The sequence below is a fragment of the Aythya marila genome, assembly GCF_965140915.1.
Source record: "Aythya marila genome assembly, chromosome: 6".
NCBI classification, from domain to species: domain Eukaryota; kingdom Metazoa; phylum Chordata; class Aves; order Anseriformes; family Anatidae; genus Aythya; species Aythya marila.
Genome location: NC_139047.1, coordinates 1,655,658 through 1,673,678, shown reverse-complemented (window position 1 = coordinate 1,673,678; position 18,021 = coordinate 1,655,658). Strand labels below are relative to the sequence as shown.

General features: G+C 36.3%; 2 protein-coding genes across 2 annotated transcripts in view; both read right to left on the bottom strand.

Annotated features, from left to right (window-relative positions):
- Positions 1-253: 253 nt before the first annotated feature.
- LOC309879558 (uncharacterized protein C2orf66) lies at positions 254-6,391 on the bottom strand. Its single transcript, XM_082763365.1, has 5 exons — positions 6,153-6,391; positions 5,776-5,880; positions 2,505-2,649; positions 1,447-1,648; positions 254-387 (listed from the first exon to the last, which is right to left on the bottom strand). The coding sequence occupies exons 3-4, from the start codon at positions 2,625-2,627 to the stop codon at positions 1,466-1,468; spliced, it is 306 nt and encodes a 101-aa protein (XP_082619491.1). The 5' UTR covers positions 2,628-2,649; positions 5,776-5,880; positions 6,153-6,391; the 3' UTR covers positions 254-387; positions 1,447-1,465.
- Positions 6,392-12,545: 6,154 nt separating this feature from the next.
- PGAP1 (post-GPI attachment to proteins inositol deacylase 1) overlaps positions 12,546-18,021 on the bottom strand; it is a 42,697-nt gene continuing 37,221 nt past the window's right edge. The window contains exon 27 of the mRNA XM_082763364.1: positions 12,546-17,210. Within this exon, the coding sequence (XP_082619490.1) occupies positions 17,072-17,210 (139 nt within the window). The 3' untranslated portion in view covers positions 12,546-17,071. The remainder of the gene's footprint in view (positions 17,211-18,021) is intronic.

Sequence of the window (18,021 nt, the reverse complement as noted above, 5' to 3'; positions counted from 1 at the left end):
GCCCTTCTCACTCCAGGAGGGGGCTTCGGCTGTGGAGCCCGGCCCCCTCCCAGCACCGCGGCGGGGCGGCAGCACCCCAGGGGTACCCCGGCCAGGGGCTCCCCACGTCTCCAAAGGGGCAGAACCGGGTTACCCCCCGCGAACACAGACACGGGGCAGCAGGGAGAAGCCCCCCTTTGCACTCCCCATTTATTCACGTTTTAACACAAGGCTGTGAGCCCAGCAGCACGCATAGGTCAACAGACACCGAAGAGCCAGCTAGAGGGAGAAGGCAGCTTGCACGGGGAGAACCGTGACACAGAGAGGTTCCTGGCGTGTCGTGTAACAGGTAAAGCAGGAGTGGCTTGCTGTGAGTTACCACTTGGCGTGAAGTTGAGAAGTTAACACCTGAAAGAGAGGGGAAAAAAGGGCATTAGACAAAGCCCTTCTGATCCATTTCCAAATTGACATGCATAGTGCTCCTTGTGGGGAGCTTTTTTTTTTTTTTTTTTTGCTTATTTCTTTACTGACAAACTCTTGGTAAAAAAATAATTTAGTATTAAAATCTAAGTGCAGCCTTCACTGTTATTCATGCTAAGGATAGTGGAGCTGTGCTTATGATTACAAAAATACATGTTATGCAACCCTAAAAATCCTTAGCTGAACACTGATCACAAGTGAATCTCTTTAAAGTATTGGGCACATCACCTAAATGCTTAGATTCAAATCGTATTGAAATTTTCACCTATTTTTAAAATGGGAGTAAAGAGTTGTTCACCTTTCCTCAGAATTGGCACTATTCAATGACTTTCAAAATGAGCTATAAAATGATTTATGTGTTACAGTGTGTACTAATACATATATAAGATAGCTGAGAAATACCTGCTATAATGTGAGGCTGTATTTATTCATAATGCAACCTTGGCCCCTGTCAATTTTATTTCACATTTACAGAAAGGTATGAATGAGTTCACAATCATTTTATTCAACCTTCAATTGTAGTGGTAGAAATATGGAAAACAACAGAAGTGGACAAAGATGTAAACAATGTATGCTTTGATAGTGCAGTATCGTACATGTAAATTCATTTTCGTAATATCCATGCATCACATGAAATAAATAGTCTACAATTTTATTAATAGTTTAAGTTACTTAAATAAAATCTGCCTTCTCTATTACTTGTACATTTGTAGCATTCCTCTCCCCATGAAAAAAAAAAAAAAAGCATGGTCTATATAGATCTGCACAAGTACCACATGTTATTTTACAGAAGTAGTAAACACCTCATAAATCTCTACCTCAAACAATTTCCAAAGAACTTCAGGCATGAGTTAAGGTGTCACATTTTTCATTTCTTCTGAAGAACAAGTTGTTTTTATACTTCAGACAAAAGTGAGAATCACTTGAATTCGAGTCTTTCACTGGCTTACATGTAACAACATTAGAGGAAAAGGCATCCTCTTTTACCTTGGTTCAGCACCATCTTTTAGCCTTTGAAATGATTTGGAAAAGAATTTTTCCTTTCTTCATAATCTGCAAATGCAGAAGCAATAGGATCTGAGTAGAACATGACAGGCCTCGGTCCTTCATTGTTCATAGTGAAAGTAGCTGGGAATTTTCTGAGATCAAGACCCCTGCCCGAAAAATAAGCCTGGAGTGTTCTGAAAAACTGAACATATTTCATATGTGAAAACAAAGCACGCCCAACAGACATTAATTATTCATACTGAAACACAGTAGATTAAACATTTCCTCCTATAATGGATGAAATGCTCTATTTTGATCATAAACTGATGCAATAGAGTTCAGACTCATTCAATCTGCCCATGGCTGATAGCATTTAAGGACCACCAGCATTTTACTGGTGATCCACGCTCCCAATTGAACCACAGAAGATGCAAATGTTAATCCTTTTAAAACAGACACAGCAAAACCCTTGCTGAGGGCAAATAGTGCAGTTCTGTTAAACATTTCTCTAAAGACATGTTCTCCAAGAGTTAGCAGCAGTGGACAATAGATTTGAATTGGCCCCTTAGATTGCTTACAAGTAGAAATATTTAATCAATGCTTCTTTAAACAGTGGGAAAAACTGTAGGAAACTCTCCCCCCCTCCCCCCCACAAATTACTTATAAGATCTTGCAAGTGGTTAACTTTCAGATCTTTTGCTACAAACAACATGCCAGATGGAAACTTACCTGTACATCTAGAAGATGAAACACGTAATCAACAGAGTACAAATTTGAAAGAAACATAATAATCATTCCTGTTCTGGACCATAAAATGAGCATCCATATGATCAAAACATTTTTAAAAGTAAACCTGCTGGATGAAGATCACACTAAGAATGTCTCTTCAGTTAAGGGGTACATCTAGACTGAATAATGCTTATCCAGTTGTTGTTATTGGCTATACAAAGTGCATAGTTACTAAACCATCTCACCTGTATATTAGTAGACAAAAAATCTTGTGATAGAAAACACAAACACACAAAACTTAGACTATCCTTCTTGCAGTATTTCCTTACCAGATCTCTGTTTCTAGGGTTATCTAGAGGTTTCCATTTTTCTTCTGGTTGGAAAGGAGCACCCTTTGTCAATCCTCTTACAGCCAATACTGTATATAGACCCAGGAGCACCACTTTCCACATCTTGAAAAGATGAACAGACTACCTGTTAGAAGGACAAAGAACCAGGCTCCTTAAGTCCTACAAAACTGTCACTGCTAACAAGTTAAGCTAACAATCCAAAGGAGCGCTGCAAATTATCCATGACAAGGAAAATCTGCCTACTACAGATCACATCTGAGTGCTATCAGCTTTTTTGGTTCTACACTGAAGTACTAAGAAGAACAAATTATTCTAAAGAAGTGTTTCCCTTAACAAAGCTTTTCTAGACACCAAGTTCCTTCCTTATGAAAGAGACCAGTTTGGCGCTTAACACAAGAAACTGACATTTGTAAATTTACATTTTTTATTACATTACAGCCATTTTCATTGGCTGATTAGTTAAAGTATCCAGTTTTTGTATGCTTCCAAGGATAATGCAAAACTATGGCTTAAGATCACATTGTTCTTTTTTTTTTTTTAATTTCATGAAATGAAAGTGCACTACATATATTAATAAGTGCAATGACAACACAGTCTGGTATAATACACTAGAGACTTGTTTCAAAACTTGATTCAAGAAAAAAAAAAAAATCAGATTCTACCTTTCACTCTCTTTAAAATAAAGCTTACCAGTGAATTTGGCTCTGGCTTGCCCCTTCTTGGTTCTTCTGCTTGTAATCTGTGAACGAACTGATCTCTGTACTTATATTTCTAGTGGACTGTAGGTGGGTGTCAATGACGTTAGCAGTTCAAAAATACAGTAATGATTCCATTTCCATCCATGACATAAAGACCCTTGAGAATTTCATCCTTAATACTCTTAAGACCTGTTGCTATTGAACAGTGCAGTGCAAATTCCTCCTCCCTAAGCTGCATTACAGAAAATTGGTGGTAAGCATATAATAAGTTTAATACAACTCCCAGCAGAGATAGCAGAGCTCTATCAAAATATTACTTTTAATTAAAAATTATTAACCACATCTACCAAACAGTGACTAACAGATAATTACAGCTGGTAGAATGGTTTTCAAGCAAGATGAGATATGGATCTTTTTCTTTATGCTGGAGAAAGAGAGAAAAGTAATGTCTGTTTCCAAAACCATAACATTTTAATGAAAGTGTTGCTTTCCTTCTCTGATCTTATTGACAGTCGATATGCTCCTGTCATACTACAAACTAAGACAAAGAGTGCAAGAAGGACTATGCTAATTTACCTTGGCTTTATTTTGTAGTGTCCTTCATCTCAAAACTGCTCAATATTTTTTGCTTGCACATTCACTACACTCTTGTCTCTACTATTTAGGTGATTTTTGATTAGCATCGCATAAAACGCATCTCTAAAGAGACATTTTAAAACTAATTTTTGATAAATCTTTATCTTAACCCTAATGATGACTGTGTTTTTCTGGAGTAGAAGGCTTTACATCTTTCTTAGGTTTCAATACTGAAAACTAAAACAAAAGCCTAACAATGCTCTTCCATGCAGACAAAATTGTGGACATCTTAACATCATTACTGATAGAGTAACCAAAATTCTATCAGTATTGATGTCATCACTGCAGTAAGTGTTGGCTTATTGACAGCTTGACAAGCTGACAGCTTACTGGCAGCTTGACACCCAGAAGTTGACTTATCCAACTTGTATATTATTCTATATGGTTGAAATAAAAAACATTATTGAAAAAAATTGCTTAAGAACAGAAAGATCAGCAGCTTGCTTAATTTTCGAATACCAAAGCACCCTTAATTCTGAAATTCCTGTAAAATTAGGGCAAAGTATAATATATTACTTTGTTTGAAAAAGCAAACATAAAAAAACACCTTTGGTTGTCATATCTGTTTTAGGAATAATTTCTAGCATAGCAGAGTCTATGTATGTAGCCATGGTCACATCACGATTGTCTGCATCTCGATTACCAGTCTATAAAATGAGGATTTCCCTGTTTTGGAATAATGCCTATAGGTAGGCTTCATCCTTCTTACTAGAGATCTGCATCATATGTAGCTCAGAATTTACACTTACAACCCACAGCAATTTCATGATTTCCTCATCACTTTGTGTAGGAGACACAATAAGCTGCTGCTACAGCTGTTTAAACCAAGCTGCTGTTATTGTTGGTGGGTTTTGTTAGTTTTTTGAATGATATGGTATTTTACTGTATATTTAGGGGTGCCAAATCAAATACCTGTAGTCTTCTGCAGAGCCAAGGTAAAACATCTAATGGAAATTACAGAAGGTTTAAAAAACAAAGTAGCCTCATTTCCCAATCCACCTGCCTCTAAAATCAATTCTAAAGAAACTTACAAACAAGGTACCTCTCCATTTCTGAAGGAACTATATTTATGTCATTTAAAAAAAAATAGAAAAAAAGATAAACAGAAAAAATTCATCATCAGACACGAGGAGAATTAGCCCTTTCATTTAATTATGAAGGGAAACTGTAGTCCTGGATTTCCTTAGGGTGATAGACTTGTCACTTTAAGATGGTTTAAGGAACAGTTTAAACTATGCATGGAAGTACCCTTATTTATTTCCAAAACATTGTCCTATGTTACTAAGCAGCCAGTTTACAGCTACCACCTTAAGATATTTAAATTTACCTTAAAATATTTAAGGCAAATACCTCTAATGGCTTATATTCAACAAAACTTAAAATATTTTGGGTGGGTTTTGTTTTCTTTCTCTCCCCTAGATGGGAACATGGACAGAGAATCATTCACTCAACTTGCTTCTGTTGAGGAAGATTTCTTAATCTTCAACATGACTTCTGAGATTTCCTATCGGACTTTGGTTTCTTTTGCCAGAGACACCAGGCTCTGTAGCCAGAAACATGGTTTGGAATTTTATTTCTGGCACTGACTAAATAAATGTAAACAGAAGAGATATTGAAACAGCAGTTGGTAAAAGTTTACCTTAGTGATGTTAACTTGCATATGAGAATCTTTGGTCTTAATTCCTCCTCCAGTCAATATATAATCAATTAGTTAATGCACATTTATGCTGTGTACATACACAATCAGTATCTTTAAAGCCAAGAGCTGGTTTATTTCCTTTTAAGACAGGAGACACATAGCTATCTGAAAATTCACCTATATTTAATCACAAGCAGGACATTTTCTGCTTGCACTCTGATGGTACTCACTGTTGAGGTCAACAGGTCTCTGATCAGCTTGGTTTTCATTTACTTACCTTCACATAAGCACAGGTGTATACACGGCTTTGCTTTCCTCCACTCCCCCTTTGTAAATGCATGTCCAGTGCCACATCTTCATTAGTCAGAGCACAAGAGCACTTCTGGTGGCAGGCCGTCAGCACACAGCAGTGATAAAGAAAGCAGGAATGATTCAGTTCTGTTGCCTAAATAACAGGTTTTCTAACCTGAATCCCATCCCATCCCACCAAATTGATCTTACACCTATTTAGCTTAGACCTGTTTCTTCTCTACAACACTTAATACTACTTGGTTATCCACATTATTTTATTCACTAATCATTTATCAAGTCTGAATATCTTGTGCAGCTAACGTATTGTTTTAGCAAAACAGTGTTTTGATCCCAGTTATTCACCTTGTAGGTATTTCTCCATTGCCTTCATTATAAATATTATCATCTTCCCCCTGGGACTTCCTGTTCCAGTTCTGTCTGACATCTTTACTTTATACCATGATCACTGCAGTAGCAAACACATTTCCCACCAGTGCTGGAGTGAAGTCTGAGCAGGCTTCTACAACTTGGTGTCTGAGTCAGAGCAGGCATAAAACAGATTGGTCAGAGCCATTGGTTCAAACCTTTCCAAACCTCTGTGATGGCAAGGTGACCACATTTCCTCACAGTTCTTCTTTTCCTTCCTAGAGGTGTCCAAAAGTCATTTGTTAGCTTCTGTATAAGTTACCTTCTAAATTAACCAGAAGTTCCTCTAAAGGTAATGACCAGAAGGAAAAAAAAATCTTGATTTACAGTTTGGGCTTACACTTCAGATTTAACTTTAAAAAATTATAATAATAATGAGAAAAAAAAAAGAGCAGGCAGGTTTATTTCAGCCACCCTTTCATTTTTCCCCTCTATTCTATCATTTGATTTATTCAGAAAAAAATATGGGGGGGGATATGCAGTATATTTAGATAATAAAACATAGCAAGGTCTTTTGTAAATTTGAAACAAGCATTGTTGCTGTTGGACTATTACAGGTATCCCCTAAGAGAATTCAGACATTTTGGTTGACTGATGAATCATGTGGGCAAGCAAGAGATCCAATTAGTATATGTTTTCCTGTAAGTGGTCTTTAAAAAAAAAAAAAAAAAATCTCTACAAAGTTGTGTTTTTCTTTTTAAGGTAAAAGAATTTAAGCTAATTGTCAGAGAGAAAAGTCTGTTTAGACTTACTGTTCATTTTAATGTATTTTATGCCAAAACTTTTTTTTTTTTTTTTTTTTAAAAAAAAAAAGATAATTTAATTACAGTTCTTTCCTTCAAAGTCAAATATAAGTAGTATACATTGATACTAAAGTACTATTAGTATAGTTAGACTGATTGAACAAAATTGTATCCTCCTTTGAGGACAGTAGCTAGTTTAACAAATGCTTTCAAGCCAGATGTCCAAATTCTGCATTTTAAATGTGGCCAAATTTAAGCACTAGGTTTTTCTCATCAGACTGCCTACATAGAGACACAGCTTTAGTAATTCAAATCTTCTGAAAGAAGCTATACCAATGACATAGGCAATATGACACAGTAATATTCATATACTTTTAAAATTCCACGGAAGCTGAAGATGTTCATTGCATTGCTTCTTCAGTTTCATGCAAGTTACTTCAAAATAAAAATTCTTTAAAATCCTGTTCTGGAATTAGAAGCAAAATCAAAACTATTAGGTTATTTACAGAACAAATTTTATGCATCTGATGCTATATATAAAAAGCATTATTCAATAAACCTTTTTCCACTGTTTTACATTTCCCATTCATGATAGCAAGACACATATAAAGGCCTAAGATGCATGATATTGAGGCATGATATTGAGACAGGCTTCGTTAAGCATCTTTACTGTATGCTACGTAATATGTGAAAAAAGTGTCTGTTATGTAAAGTAATGCTCCAACCACAATGCTTTTGTTCATTGTTTTTATTCTCTGCTTAGAATCCCAAGTATTACAAGTTGGAAGGAAAAGCACCAAACTGCTCCACATCAGTACCTGAGCAAAGACTAAAGGCAAATATTCACCACAACACTCATTAGCGTGTCTGTGCAATGAAAGTACAGGTAACATTCACAAACCTCTACAGAGTATGATTCTTAAGTGGCACTTTCTGTGAATTACAACTGTTTATACTAATGCAACCATGTTAGAACACCGTACAAAAATATACAGAAGTGTTTATCTAACAGAACATATGCTATACAGTGTACTTTAAGTCATGTACACTTTAGTAAAAAAAAAAAAAAAAAAAAAAAAAAAAAAAGACAAAAAAGACATGTTTTGTACACACTACAGACAGGGAAACCATCAAACAAAACATTAAAGTACCAGCACAGCTCCCATTCAAGTTGTCTTCAACTTCAACAACAACAAAAAAGGAATGGTATCTAAAAAGCAGTTTTGAACAACTGAGATTTCAACTTTCAGTAATTTAAACATTAGCCGAAGATACGTATTCTCCAACGTTTTCTCAGCATCTCAAGACAAATACTTGCTGAAGCTTATTACATTGTGAGAACTGTAGAGAACCAAGAATTCAGTTATAACTGTTTTAAAAAGCACAATAATTTATTATAGCATTATTCAACCACTTATTGATAAGAATCTGCCAACATCTCCAGAAACCTTTAGCAGTTAGAGTTAGCTCCACCTAAAACACCAGGTTTACACTAGTTATATAAGAACTCTAAATAGAGGAAGAGTTAAAAGTGAGGTTGTTCGTTAACCAATAGATTTCTCCAAAAGCTATGTATGTGTCTTTCAGTGATATAAAGCCCTCCTAGCAAAAAGAAATAGACAACTGCAATACCCATCAGCTAAATAGGGTGTTTTACCCAATATTATGCTGTCTTTTGCTTTGGATTACTAGGCCTGCACAATTTTTCTAGATTCACCATCGTAAATAAAGTCTTAAAAGTAGTTCTGCCCTCTCCATGATTTTCATACTAGTATTCCTGTAGCCAGGATGTCAACAATGACTAGGGTTATTGAAATATCATCAGCACAGAACAAAGAAGATCAAGTTAGGCAATTGGATCAAGAGTTTTAAAAGTCCTAAACTCACATACGGAAGGAAGTAGCAAAGAAGACACAAAAATTGCATGGTTTCTGTTGTTCCACACTAAAATCAGGATTACAACAGCCAGATTCAGATGTCCACAAAAGAAAGTTAGTAACTTCTACTTGTATTGCTGCAAACAGTGATTGTGATCACCTGACATGAAGTCATTGTGTGTGCATTTTGAAATATCCACAGTCCAATGACAGTCTTTGAGATACAGCATCTCTAATCAAGAATCAGTCTTTCTTAGTACTACTGAAAAACAATAGACTCAGAATTTGGGGGGCTTTGTTCAAAACAATTCTACAGAGAGAACAAAGAAAAAAACAGAGGTTGAGAAGTGGCTTTCCTAAGGTCTTCATATTAAAAATATATACTATATATTTATATTTATACATCTGTATCTACTACATCAAAGCAGGATTTTAGGATCTTGAATATTTCTGTTTCTGAGAAGAACAGAATGCAGACACCTATTTTTGTTTTTCAATCTTTTCAGGCTTTTATATATGAATATTTTCCCTAAAACTTGAAATCATGTACTCAAACTGCTGGAGCTTAAAAGCAAACAACCCCCACACTACACCCAAACAACTTTTTCCTCTCACACTGGTGTAGATACTGATATTCAATGTCTTAAATACTTTGCTTGAGCTACAGTTTTGAAGAAACTAAACAAAAAATTAGAATACTTAGACATACAGAAGACAAGCCACATCTGAGACTATTTTTTCTTCCCTATTTTCCTTTTTGTCATAATAGGCATATTTGAGAAGTAAGTCACTAAAGCTTTCTGACTTCAAGTGATGATTCCAAACCACAAGTACTTCACATAATCTCTGCAAATGCAGTAAAAAGGGAGGAGGGGTCAAAAAATATTCTCCCCAAATCAAGTTTCAGTATGATCCACACAAATATTTTTGGTTGTTTTCAAAAATGAAAAATAAGGCTACAGAAGTCTACAGGCTAACGTGTATTAATTTGCTGCTTTAAGGCACAGGGTTTGTTTGTTTGTTTTGCTTTAGAAAGCTACAAGTTTCGAGTCACAGTGAGAAATTTCACATTTCAATTTTGATCTGGCACTCTAATTATACATGTCATGTCTACTTTTGTAGACTTCTGTAAAATATTTCAGTTGTTATGTACTGAAGTCTCTAATACTGTGTTCACACTCAGAGCGACACAAATGGAAAATACGGAAGCCTGAGATGATCCCAGAATAGTGCATTTAGCATTTAAAAAAGCTAAACATCAAAACACTTGCATGCTTGACATATGCCTCGAAAGCATTTATGCAGTTGGAGGAAAAATAAGTCTTTGCTGGTATTTCAACAAACACGCACAACTTAATAAAACAACAGGACAGACGCTCTGTATCTTCACTATGTCATTTGCAGTGCCTTCTGTTACTGTGAAGCCTAAGTTTTGTGCTACAGCAGAAGGATACTGCACACCAAGCATAGCCGTGTGTGGAAGCAAGAACTGGAATGATGTGCTGCAAAATAACAGGTCTGTGTGCCATTCCTGGATTTTATAGACACAAGATTAGCTCTGATACTATACGCTTCCTACAGAATTCAGACCAAAACCCATCATTAACTGCAGAGAGTATATGTTTACAAGATTTATTCATGAATATATGAGTTGCAAAAACTGCAACTTGCATGTAAGAATATAGAATGAGACCCTAAATATTAAACCAAATTAAGGTCAAAATATCACAAGTGTGACTGGTTTCTGTACTCAACACAGTAAGCACATATTTGAGACAGTTATATGCTGAGATACCTGAAGAATTAAAGTGGTGGGCAGATTTACTTCAGTAAAAGCTATAGAATTTTCTCCCTAAATTCTTATATTTATTTTAAAAAGCAGTAATGGTTAGTAACAAGATGAAATGTATACATTTTAGTCTTTTAGATAAAGATAACTGACCTGATTAGAAGTTTTGAATACATTCTTCCGTAAATATGAAAATGCATCAAAATACAGGTTTTTCATATAAGCTTTTTAAACACTTAAGGGATTGTACTATGAATACTAGCTGGAAGTTCTAGATCTAAGAAAAGGTAGAAAAAGTATTTTACTTTAACATAAATACTTTCTTTTTTCTTCAATTGTCATTCCCTGGCAAACATTTCCAGAGGTATATAAGAGCAGCACACAGCTTTAGGGACAGAAGTATGCTTCTGCTAAAGGAATGGCGATGAAAGTTTAAAAACAATTCACAAGACAGTGCTAAGTGCTTATAAAAGCCAGTTTGATTATCTTCCAAAAAAAGAGATGTAAAAAGTCAAACCTGAAAACTAAGTGACTAACATTCACAATGAAATATAAAAGAAACAGTAAGAATTCAGTCTGTTCTACAGCTAACAATTTTCACAGAATCACAGAATCACAGAATTTTTCTAGGTTGGAAGAGACCTCAAGGTCATCGAGTCCAACCTCCAACCTAACGCTAACAGCCCTCCACTAAACCATATCCCTAAGCTCTACATCTAAACGTCTTTTGAAGACTTCCAAGGATGGTGACTCCACCACTTCCCTGGGCAGCCTGTTCCAATGCCTCACAACCCTTTCAGTGAAGAAGTTCTTCCTAACATCTAGCCTAAAACTCCCCTGGCTCAACTTAAACCCATTCCCCCTCGTCCTGTCACCAGGCACGTGGGAGAACAGGCCAACCCCCACCTCGCTACAGCCTCCCTTGAGGTACCTAAAAAGAGCGATAAGGTCGCCCCTGAGCCTCCTCTTCTCCAGGCTGAACAAGCCCAGCTCCCTCAGCCGCTCCTCGTAGGACTTGTTCTCCAGGCCCCTCACCAGCTTCGTCGCCCTTCTCTGCACCCGCTCAAGCACCTCGATGTCCTTCTTGTAGCGAGGGGCCCAAAACTGAACACAGTACTCGAGGTGCGGCCTCACCAGAGCTGAGTACAGGGGGACGATCACCTCCCTAGCCCTGCTGGTCACGCTGTTCCTAATACAAGCCAGGATGCCGTTGGCCTTCTTGGCCACCTGAGCACACTGCTGGCTCATATTCAGCCGACTGTCCACCATCACTCCCAGGTCCTTCTCTGCCTGGCAGCTCTCCAACCATTCCTCTCCCAGCCTGTAGCTCTGCTTGGGGTTATTGCGCCCCAGGTGCAGGACCCGGCACTTGGCCTTGTTAAACTTCATGCAGTTGACCTCAGCCCATCGGTCCAGCCTATCCAGATCCTCCTGCAGAGCTTTCCTACCCTCAAGCAGATCGACACACGCACCTAACTTGGTGTCATCTGCGAACTTACTGAGGGTGCACTCGATGCCCTCGTCCAGATCATCGATGAAGATATTAAAGAGGACCGGCCCCAGCACCGAGCCCTGGGGGACGCCACTAGTGACTGGCCTCCAACTGGACTTGGCTCCATTCACCACGACTCTTTGGGCCCGGCTATCCAGCCAGTTTCTAACCCAACGAAGCGTGCGCCAGTCCAAGCCAAGAGCAGCCAGTTTCTTGAGGAGAATGCTGTGGGAGACGGTGTCAAAAGCCTTGCTGAAGTCAAGGTAGACCACATCCACAGCCTTTCCCTCATCCACCCAGCGCGTCACTCTGTCATAGAAGGAGATCAGGTTCGTCAGGCATGACCTGCCTTTCATAAAGCCATGCTGACTGGGCCTGATCGCCTGCTTCCCCTTCAAGTGCTGCATGATGACTCTCAGGAGGATTTTGTAGTGGCTTAGTGACTTAAAACAGCAGCACAGTTAATGAACAGACACCATAACCACCTCCAAAAATATTTTCAGTAGCTCTAAGTATTGACAGCCTTTAAACAGCTGCTCTATTTCTGCAGTATAAACAAGACTTTTGTCTTGTCTTCTGTACCATTACTGACATTCAGTACTCTAGGTTCTTGTCCTTTGTTTGTTGCTTTTTTTTTTTTTTCATTCCCCTTCTGATAGCTCATAAAAACACACGAGACACGTAAATCTTACTTTGAATGCATCCTGAGATACAAACCAGAAAATGTTTGTTTTACGTTTTTGTATGTTTAATGTTTTTGTATGTTTATCACAGTGCTCATTACTGGATTGAACTAAACTTTATCAGCTTGATCAAAAAGGCTTCTTAAGTGTTTAAATTTATGCACGGGCACATAATTAACTTTATTTTTTAACTTTAATTTTCTGTTCTGTCAAGCACAGAAATAGATATATCAGATTTCAGGAAAAAAAGCCGGGTGACAAGTTTATAAACTTGTTACTGGAAAACAGATGGAGAATTCAACTTCATATCAAATACCAACCAACACAATCCTTTTTGCTTGTTTTAAGTATCAACGCATTGTTTTGTTTACTTGCTAAAGCATAACTCTTTAAAGGTAGCCCATTAGGGTGACTTTCAACATAGTTGAAAAACTCACTCACAGGCAGTCTCCATTCCTTCTGCAATATGTTACAATTACACTGTTCAGGTTTGTTTGTTTTGGTGTATGTGTGTGTTGGTTTTTTTTTTAAATCTTTGCAAATGAATACTTAGCAATAAATTGCTATATTTTTTTAAAAATCTTTGCAAATGAATACTTAGCAATAAATTGCTATATGTATCGTCGCACTCAAAAGATATCAGAGCAGGACTCCAAGTTTTACAAATAAAATTAAATGGAATTCCAGTTACTAAACAAAAAAGAACTATCAGACATTTCATATGATGCAAAAATATGACATACTGCAACTACCGTTTAAATGAAACTGAAAATATCACCTTTGGTAATTCCAGTTAAGTGGTAACACTTTTTCTATACCATACAAATATAGACCTTTTATGATCTAATAGCTACAGGTGTAGCTACTATTATTGCAGTCACAAGACAGTGAAGAAAATCCACGTTTGATTACATCAACCAAAAAAGATTAGACTTCATGAGGAATTCAAGTTATGGGGATCTCACTAAAAGATTCTCATTAAGTCTCTCCCCTACCCCCACCCCAAAAAAAAAAAAAAAAAAAAAAAAAAAAAGACTTTGCTATACAATTAGTGACATTTGGTAGCCTAGGTTCATCTCCTGTGGTGGTGGTGGTGTTTTTTGTTGTTTTTCTGTGTGTTTGTAGCTGTTGTGTTGTTTTTTTTTTTTTGTTGTTTTGTTTTAACTCCTGCTCTGATAGCTTATAAAAACATACAAGCCACAAAAATTTTTCTTTTGAATGCATCCTGAGGTACAAGCCAAAAATTGCTTGTTTTACACACCATAATCTCCATCTTAACATGCTGAACATCCACATGGATAAAGTACAGTGGTTTTGTGAAATTAATACCTCAATTTCTGAAAAGGAACAGAACAACAAATTTGGAGTCTGCATGTCAGCAGGAATCTTCCCTTACAGAGCAGAGTTCTAATCTATCACAGACCAGTTTGTGCCTTCTCCCATAGTCTAGATAAAGTTTGAAGAATAAACAGAAATTTTGATTTAAATGTATTAAGAGACATTCCAATATGTTTTCCAAAAATTGTTTTATAACCACAGCCTCCTCAGATAAAGGGTATTTCGGTAATACCTACACTTCCTCGTGCAGTCAATTAAAAATCCTTTCAGTGGGTTAGTCTACATTTCTGCTCAGATTGTAAAGGTGGATGTGGCAGAACTAGAAATTTGCAGAACAGAAGCCTTCTCTCCGAAAGGAAGATCATAGTATTTACCTTAAAAACAATTTTAGATGTTTATAAAATCTTTTCATCCATCCTCTCTTAGAATGGGATGAATTGTCCTCTGAACTTGTCCTAGTACCTTCAATGATTATACATGGAATCTAACTGTGATTAGAAACCTAATCTCTTGAACAGCTAGTTAGACAGTCCACAATCACTGCAAAATCCAGATGCACATCTCTGAGAGCACAGTTTTTATCAAGCAAGTGACAGACAAAGAACACAAAATCCAAACTAGCAGTAAGACTTCCCCTACTTCCCCCTCTGAAGATAAGTAGCCTCTGGAAAAAGGAGCATTAACAGAGAAGTGATAAAGTCTGGAATCTCAGACTAAGGATTACATTTTTCTTTTCCTGCCTCCACCTTGAAAATCACTACCCAAAATTCTGTAACTCATTTCATGAGGAGTCTTAAAAACATCAACAAAATTCACAGCTTAAAAAATACCATTAAATGAAAAATTTGGTGCTATTCTATGCTGCTGTAATTCAGTATGTTTCTCTGTTGGATTTTGTAAGCTATCAAAGTTGCTACATGCTGAGACTGTTTCCTCTCCTTATTCTATTATTTTATTCCACCAACAGCTCCAAAAAAGGAGCTTGTGCATGAAGATCTGATTAAGATGGAAAACTAAAATCAGAAGTCAAATACAGTAAATACAGTAGTAAGCCAAACTGATCACGAAGATCAAGGAAATGATCTTCCACTGAAATCCATCTTGCACATTTCACAGACAGCCTTTTACCAGCCCCAGTGCAGTCCTGTCATTGTCTTTCACCCACAGCCACTTGAAAGTACAAAAACTACTCTATTCTTCTATGTCTGAAGAGTAATTTTTAGGTTAAATCAAGCTACAAGTATATACCAACAAATTATCCTTTATACATATACTGTAGCATATATTTGGTTAGATAGTATCAGGATATAATATATTGAGTTAACTTTTCTGATTTACAAACACTATGCATAATCTAACCTTTTGATTAAAATGTTAAGACTGGAAGACCAGCACAGCAATTACTGACACCAGTGACAGTGGTTTGATTAGCTACTAAAAACCTTTTCAGTTAAAGCAGTTTTAATGACTTTATAAGGTGACAAAACAAGTTCATTGTGGAAAGTCTGTGTGAATTAGTAAGTCTTTCCAGCCAGCTCAAATGAACTGACCCTAAGAACAAGCTAGAAGTAACTGAGGCACTTTAGGCAAGAATAACAAGATACAATAAAATCAATGTGTCAGGATGTACGGCTATATTAAGAATACACTCAATTGACAGTAGGTAGCAGATTTCCTGGTATTATCCACATAAAGTAATTAAGCTGGTATAATATTTCCATATGAAGATGACAGATATCTCAGATAGTGGAGACAGCTGACACAGAAGCAAGTGCTCATCTCTACACAGAATCAATACCTCATTTTAACCTAATGGTTAGTGTGATTTCTTCTGTAGGCAAAACACGTACCCAGGAGATGGAATTTCTTACACACAGCTATTTTAGGCGTTGTTATAAATGGCAGTCACTGTAGCATCTAGGCACAAAGATAATACTTTACGCAGAGCTAATAATTATGGTCAGTATTCGCCACTATTACCAAGAGTCCACATGAGGAAGTTAGCACAGCATGGCAAGGCACGAATTTACGTTGTTGTAACTTAACTATTCCATGTTAATTTACTGTATAGACATTTACTAGAACATGACTGATTCTCCATTTATGATAGGATTAAAAAAATGCCTTGCCTACCTGTAAACAGTGCAATATAGCAACTGTGTTGTAAACTCACACCATACCTCACTGTTTGCTAGCTTCTACGTATGGACAAAAAATTGGCAATGTTTTAAAACAACATTAGAGCAAATTGTTTATGAATCTGCTGACATCCTTCCTGAATAGAAAGCTACACAGAGTATTGTTGTTTTTTCACTCTCACAAAAAGTAAAATGTGTAAGACTTTCAATAATCTCACAAATGTTCAACAGCGACTGAACAAATACTTTGACAGAAATAGCAGTTCTATAAAAGCAGTACATTCCAGTTTGTCTAGACACAACTGTGACAGCTTTTAAATTAGCATAAAATGATTAAAACTATACTTGGCTGTGTAGTTTTTGTGATAGTCACAGTGTGCTTGAAATTTATTCAGTTTTAACCAGCATACTTTAGACCTGCAAGATACGCAAGTTTAGAACATATGCATTGCACAGCATACTGAGTAAAAAAAAGTCTGTTTAAACAAAGAAGTATAGTGAAATATCAAAGTGTCTGCAAGGCAAACAGTATTGATGTTATACTAATAAGATTTATGTGCTTACACACACACACATTGTTAATTCACTTAATTTTCACAGTCAGGAAATAAACACCATGAGAAGCTTTCTAAGCAACACAAACAGAACTATAAACTTTTTATAAAGTATTCATGGTTCTGTCATCTTTCCCAAATAATCCAAATTACCATGTTAATCAAGGCATTTCTTTGTTGAGATTTACCCCCTTTCCAGAATTACTTCTAGGCTGCAATATTCTTCTTATGTATAACCAATGTTACACAAGACAACATAGTACATGTAGAAGAAGAGAAAAAGTTACAAAGTGGGGTACTTTGTATAAATGCATTCGTCCAAAAGCCAACATTGCAACAGACAAAGGGAGTGGAACTTTGGCTGCAATCTTCAAGAGTTTACTGTAAGAATATAAAGAAAAAATTGGTATTTTTGTAGTCACACATGCACAAGGAGGAAAAAAAAAAAAAAAGCATATTAGCATATTTAATTTTCTTCTGAAAATTAGAATTCAAAGATTTGCTCTTTTTAAACAGAATATCTAAGTTCAGTGGAAAATAGTGATTTATAAGCAAGAGAAATTATGCCAGAAGACTATTAAAATGTCAATTAACATTATCCTTATATTAATTTAAAAATAAATCAACTGTAACGCAAAGGTGTAATGTTTTAAATTATTCGAGTTACCAGGTACTGGTCAAGAGAATAAACTACATTATTTATTAGCAGTAATCTTTCATAGGACACTGACTAACTTTTATGTCTGAGGAAGAAGTTCTCTATCTGTCAGCAAAAACAAGTGCTCAAAACTTCTTAACTCAGCAGAAACCACATTACAGGCATATTTTTCAAGTGTGCCCATAAGGGAGCGTTATAAGAACATATCTACAGTGGTTTCAGATCCACTTTTCCTTGTAACTTCCAGATAAAAAATTTTAAGATGTATTAGGATTCTGTAACATTTAAAAACATTCAATGAGTTGTGAATGAAAAATTCCTAAAAGGAGTCTTTGTACAACTAATTGGTTAGATAGTAATATTTCATTTAAGTCTATATGGTAAACACTGCTGTTTTCCTTCGCTTACCTGAACTACAGGTCATTCGTATACATTTTACATTTTATCTAGTCCTTAAGATTTAACTATATGAGTTTATGAATTTCTGTGTAGGCTGAGCAATTACATATATGTGCAGCACAAATTCAGAAAGAA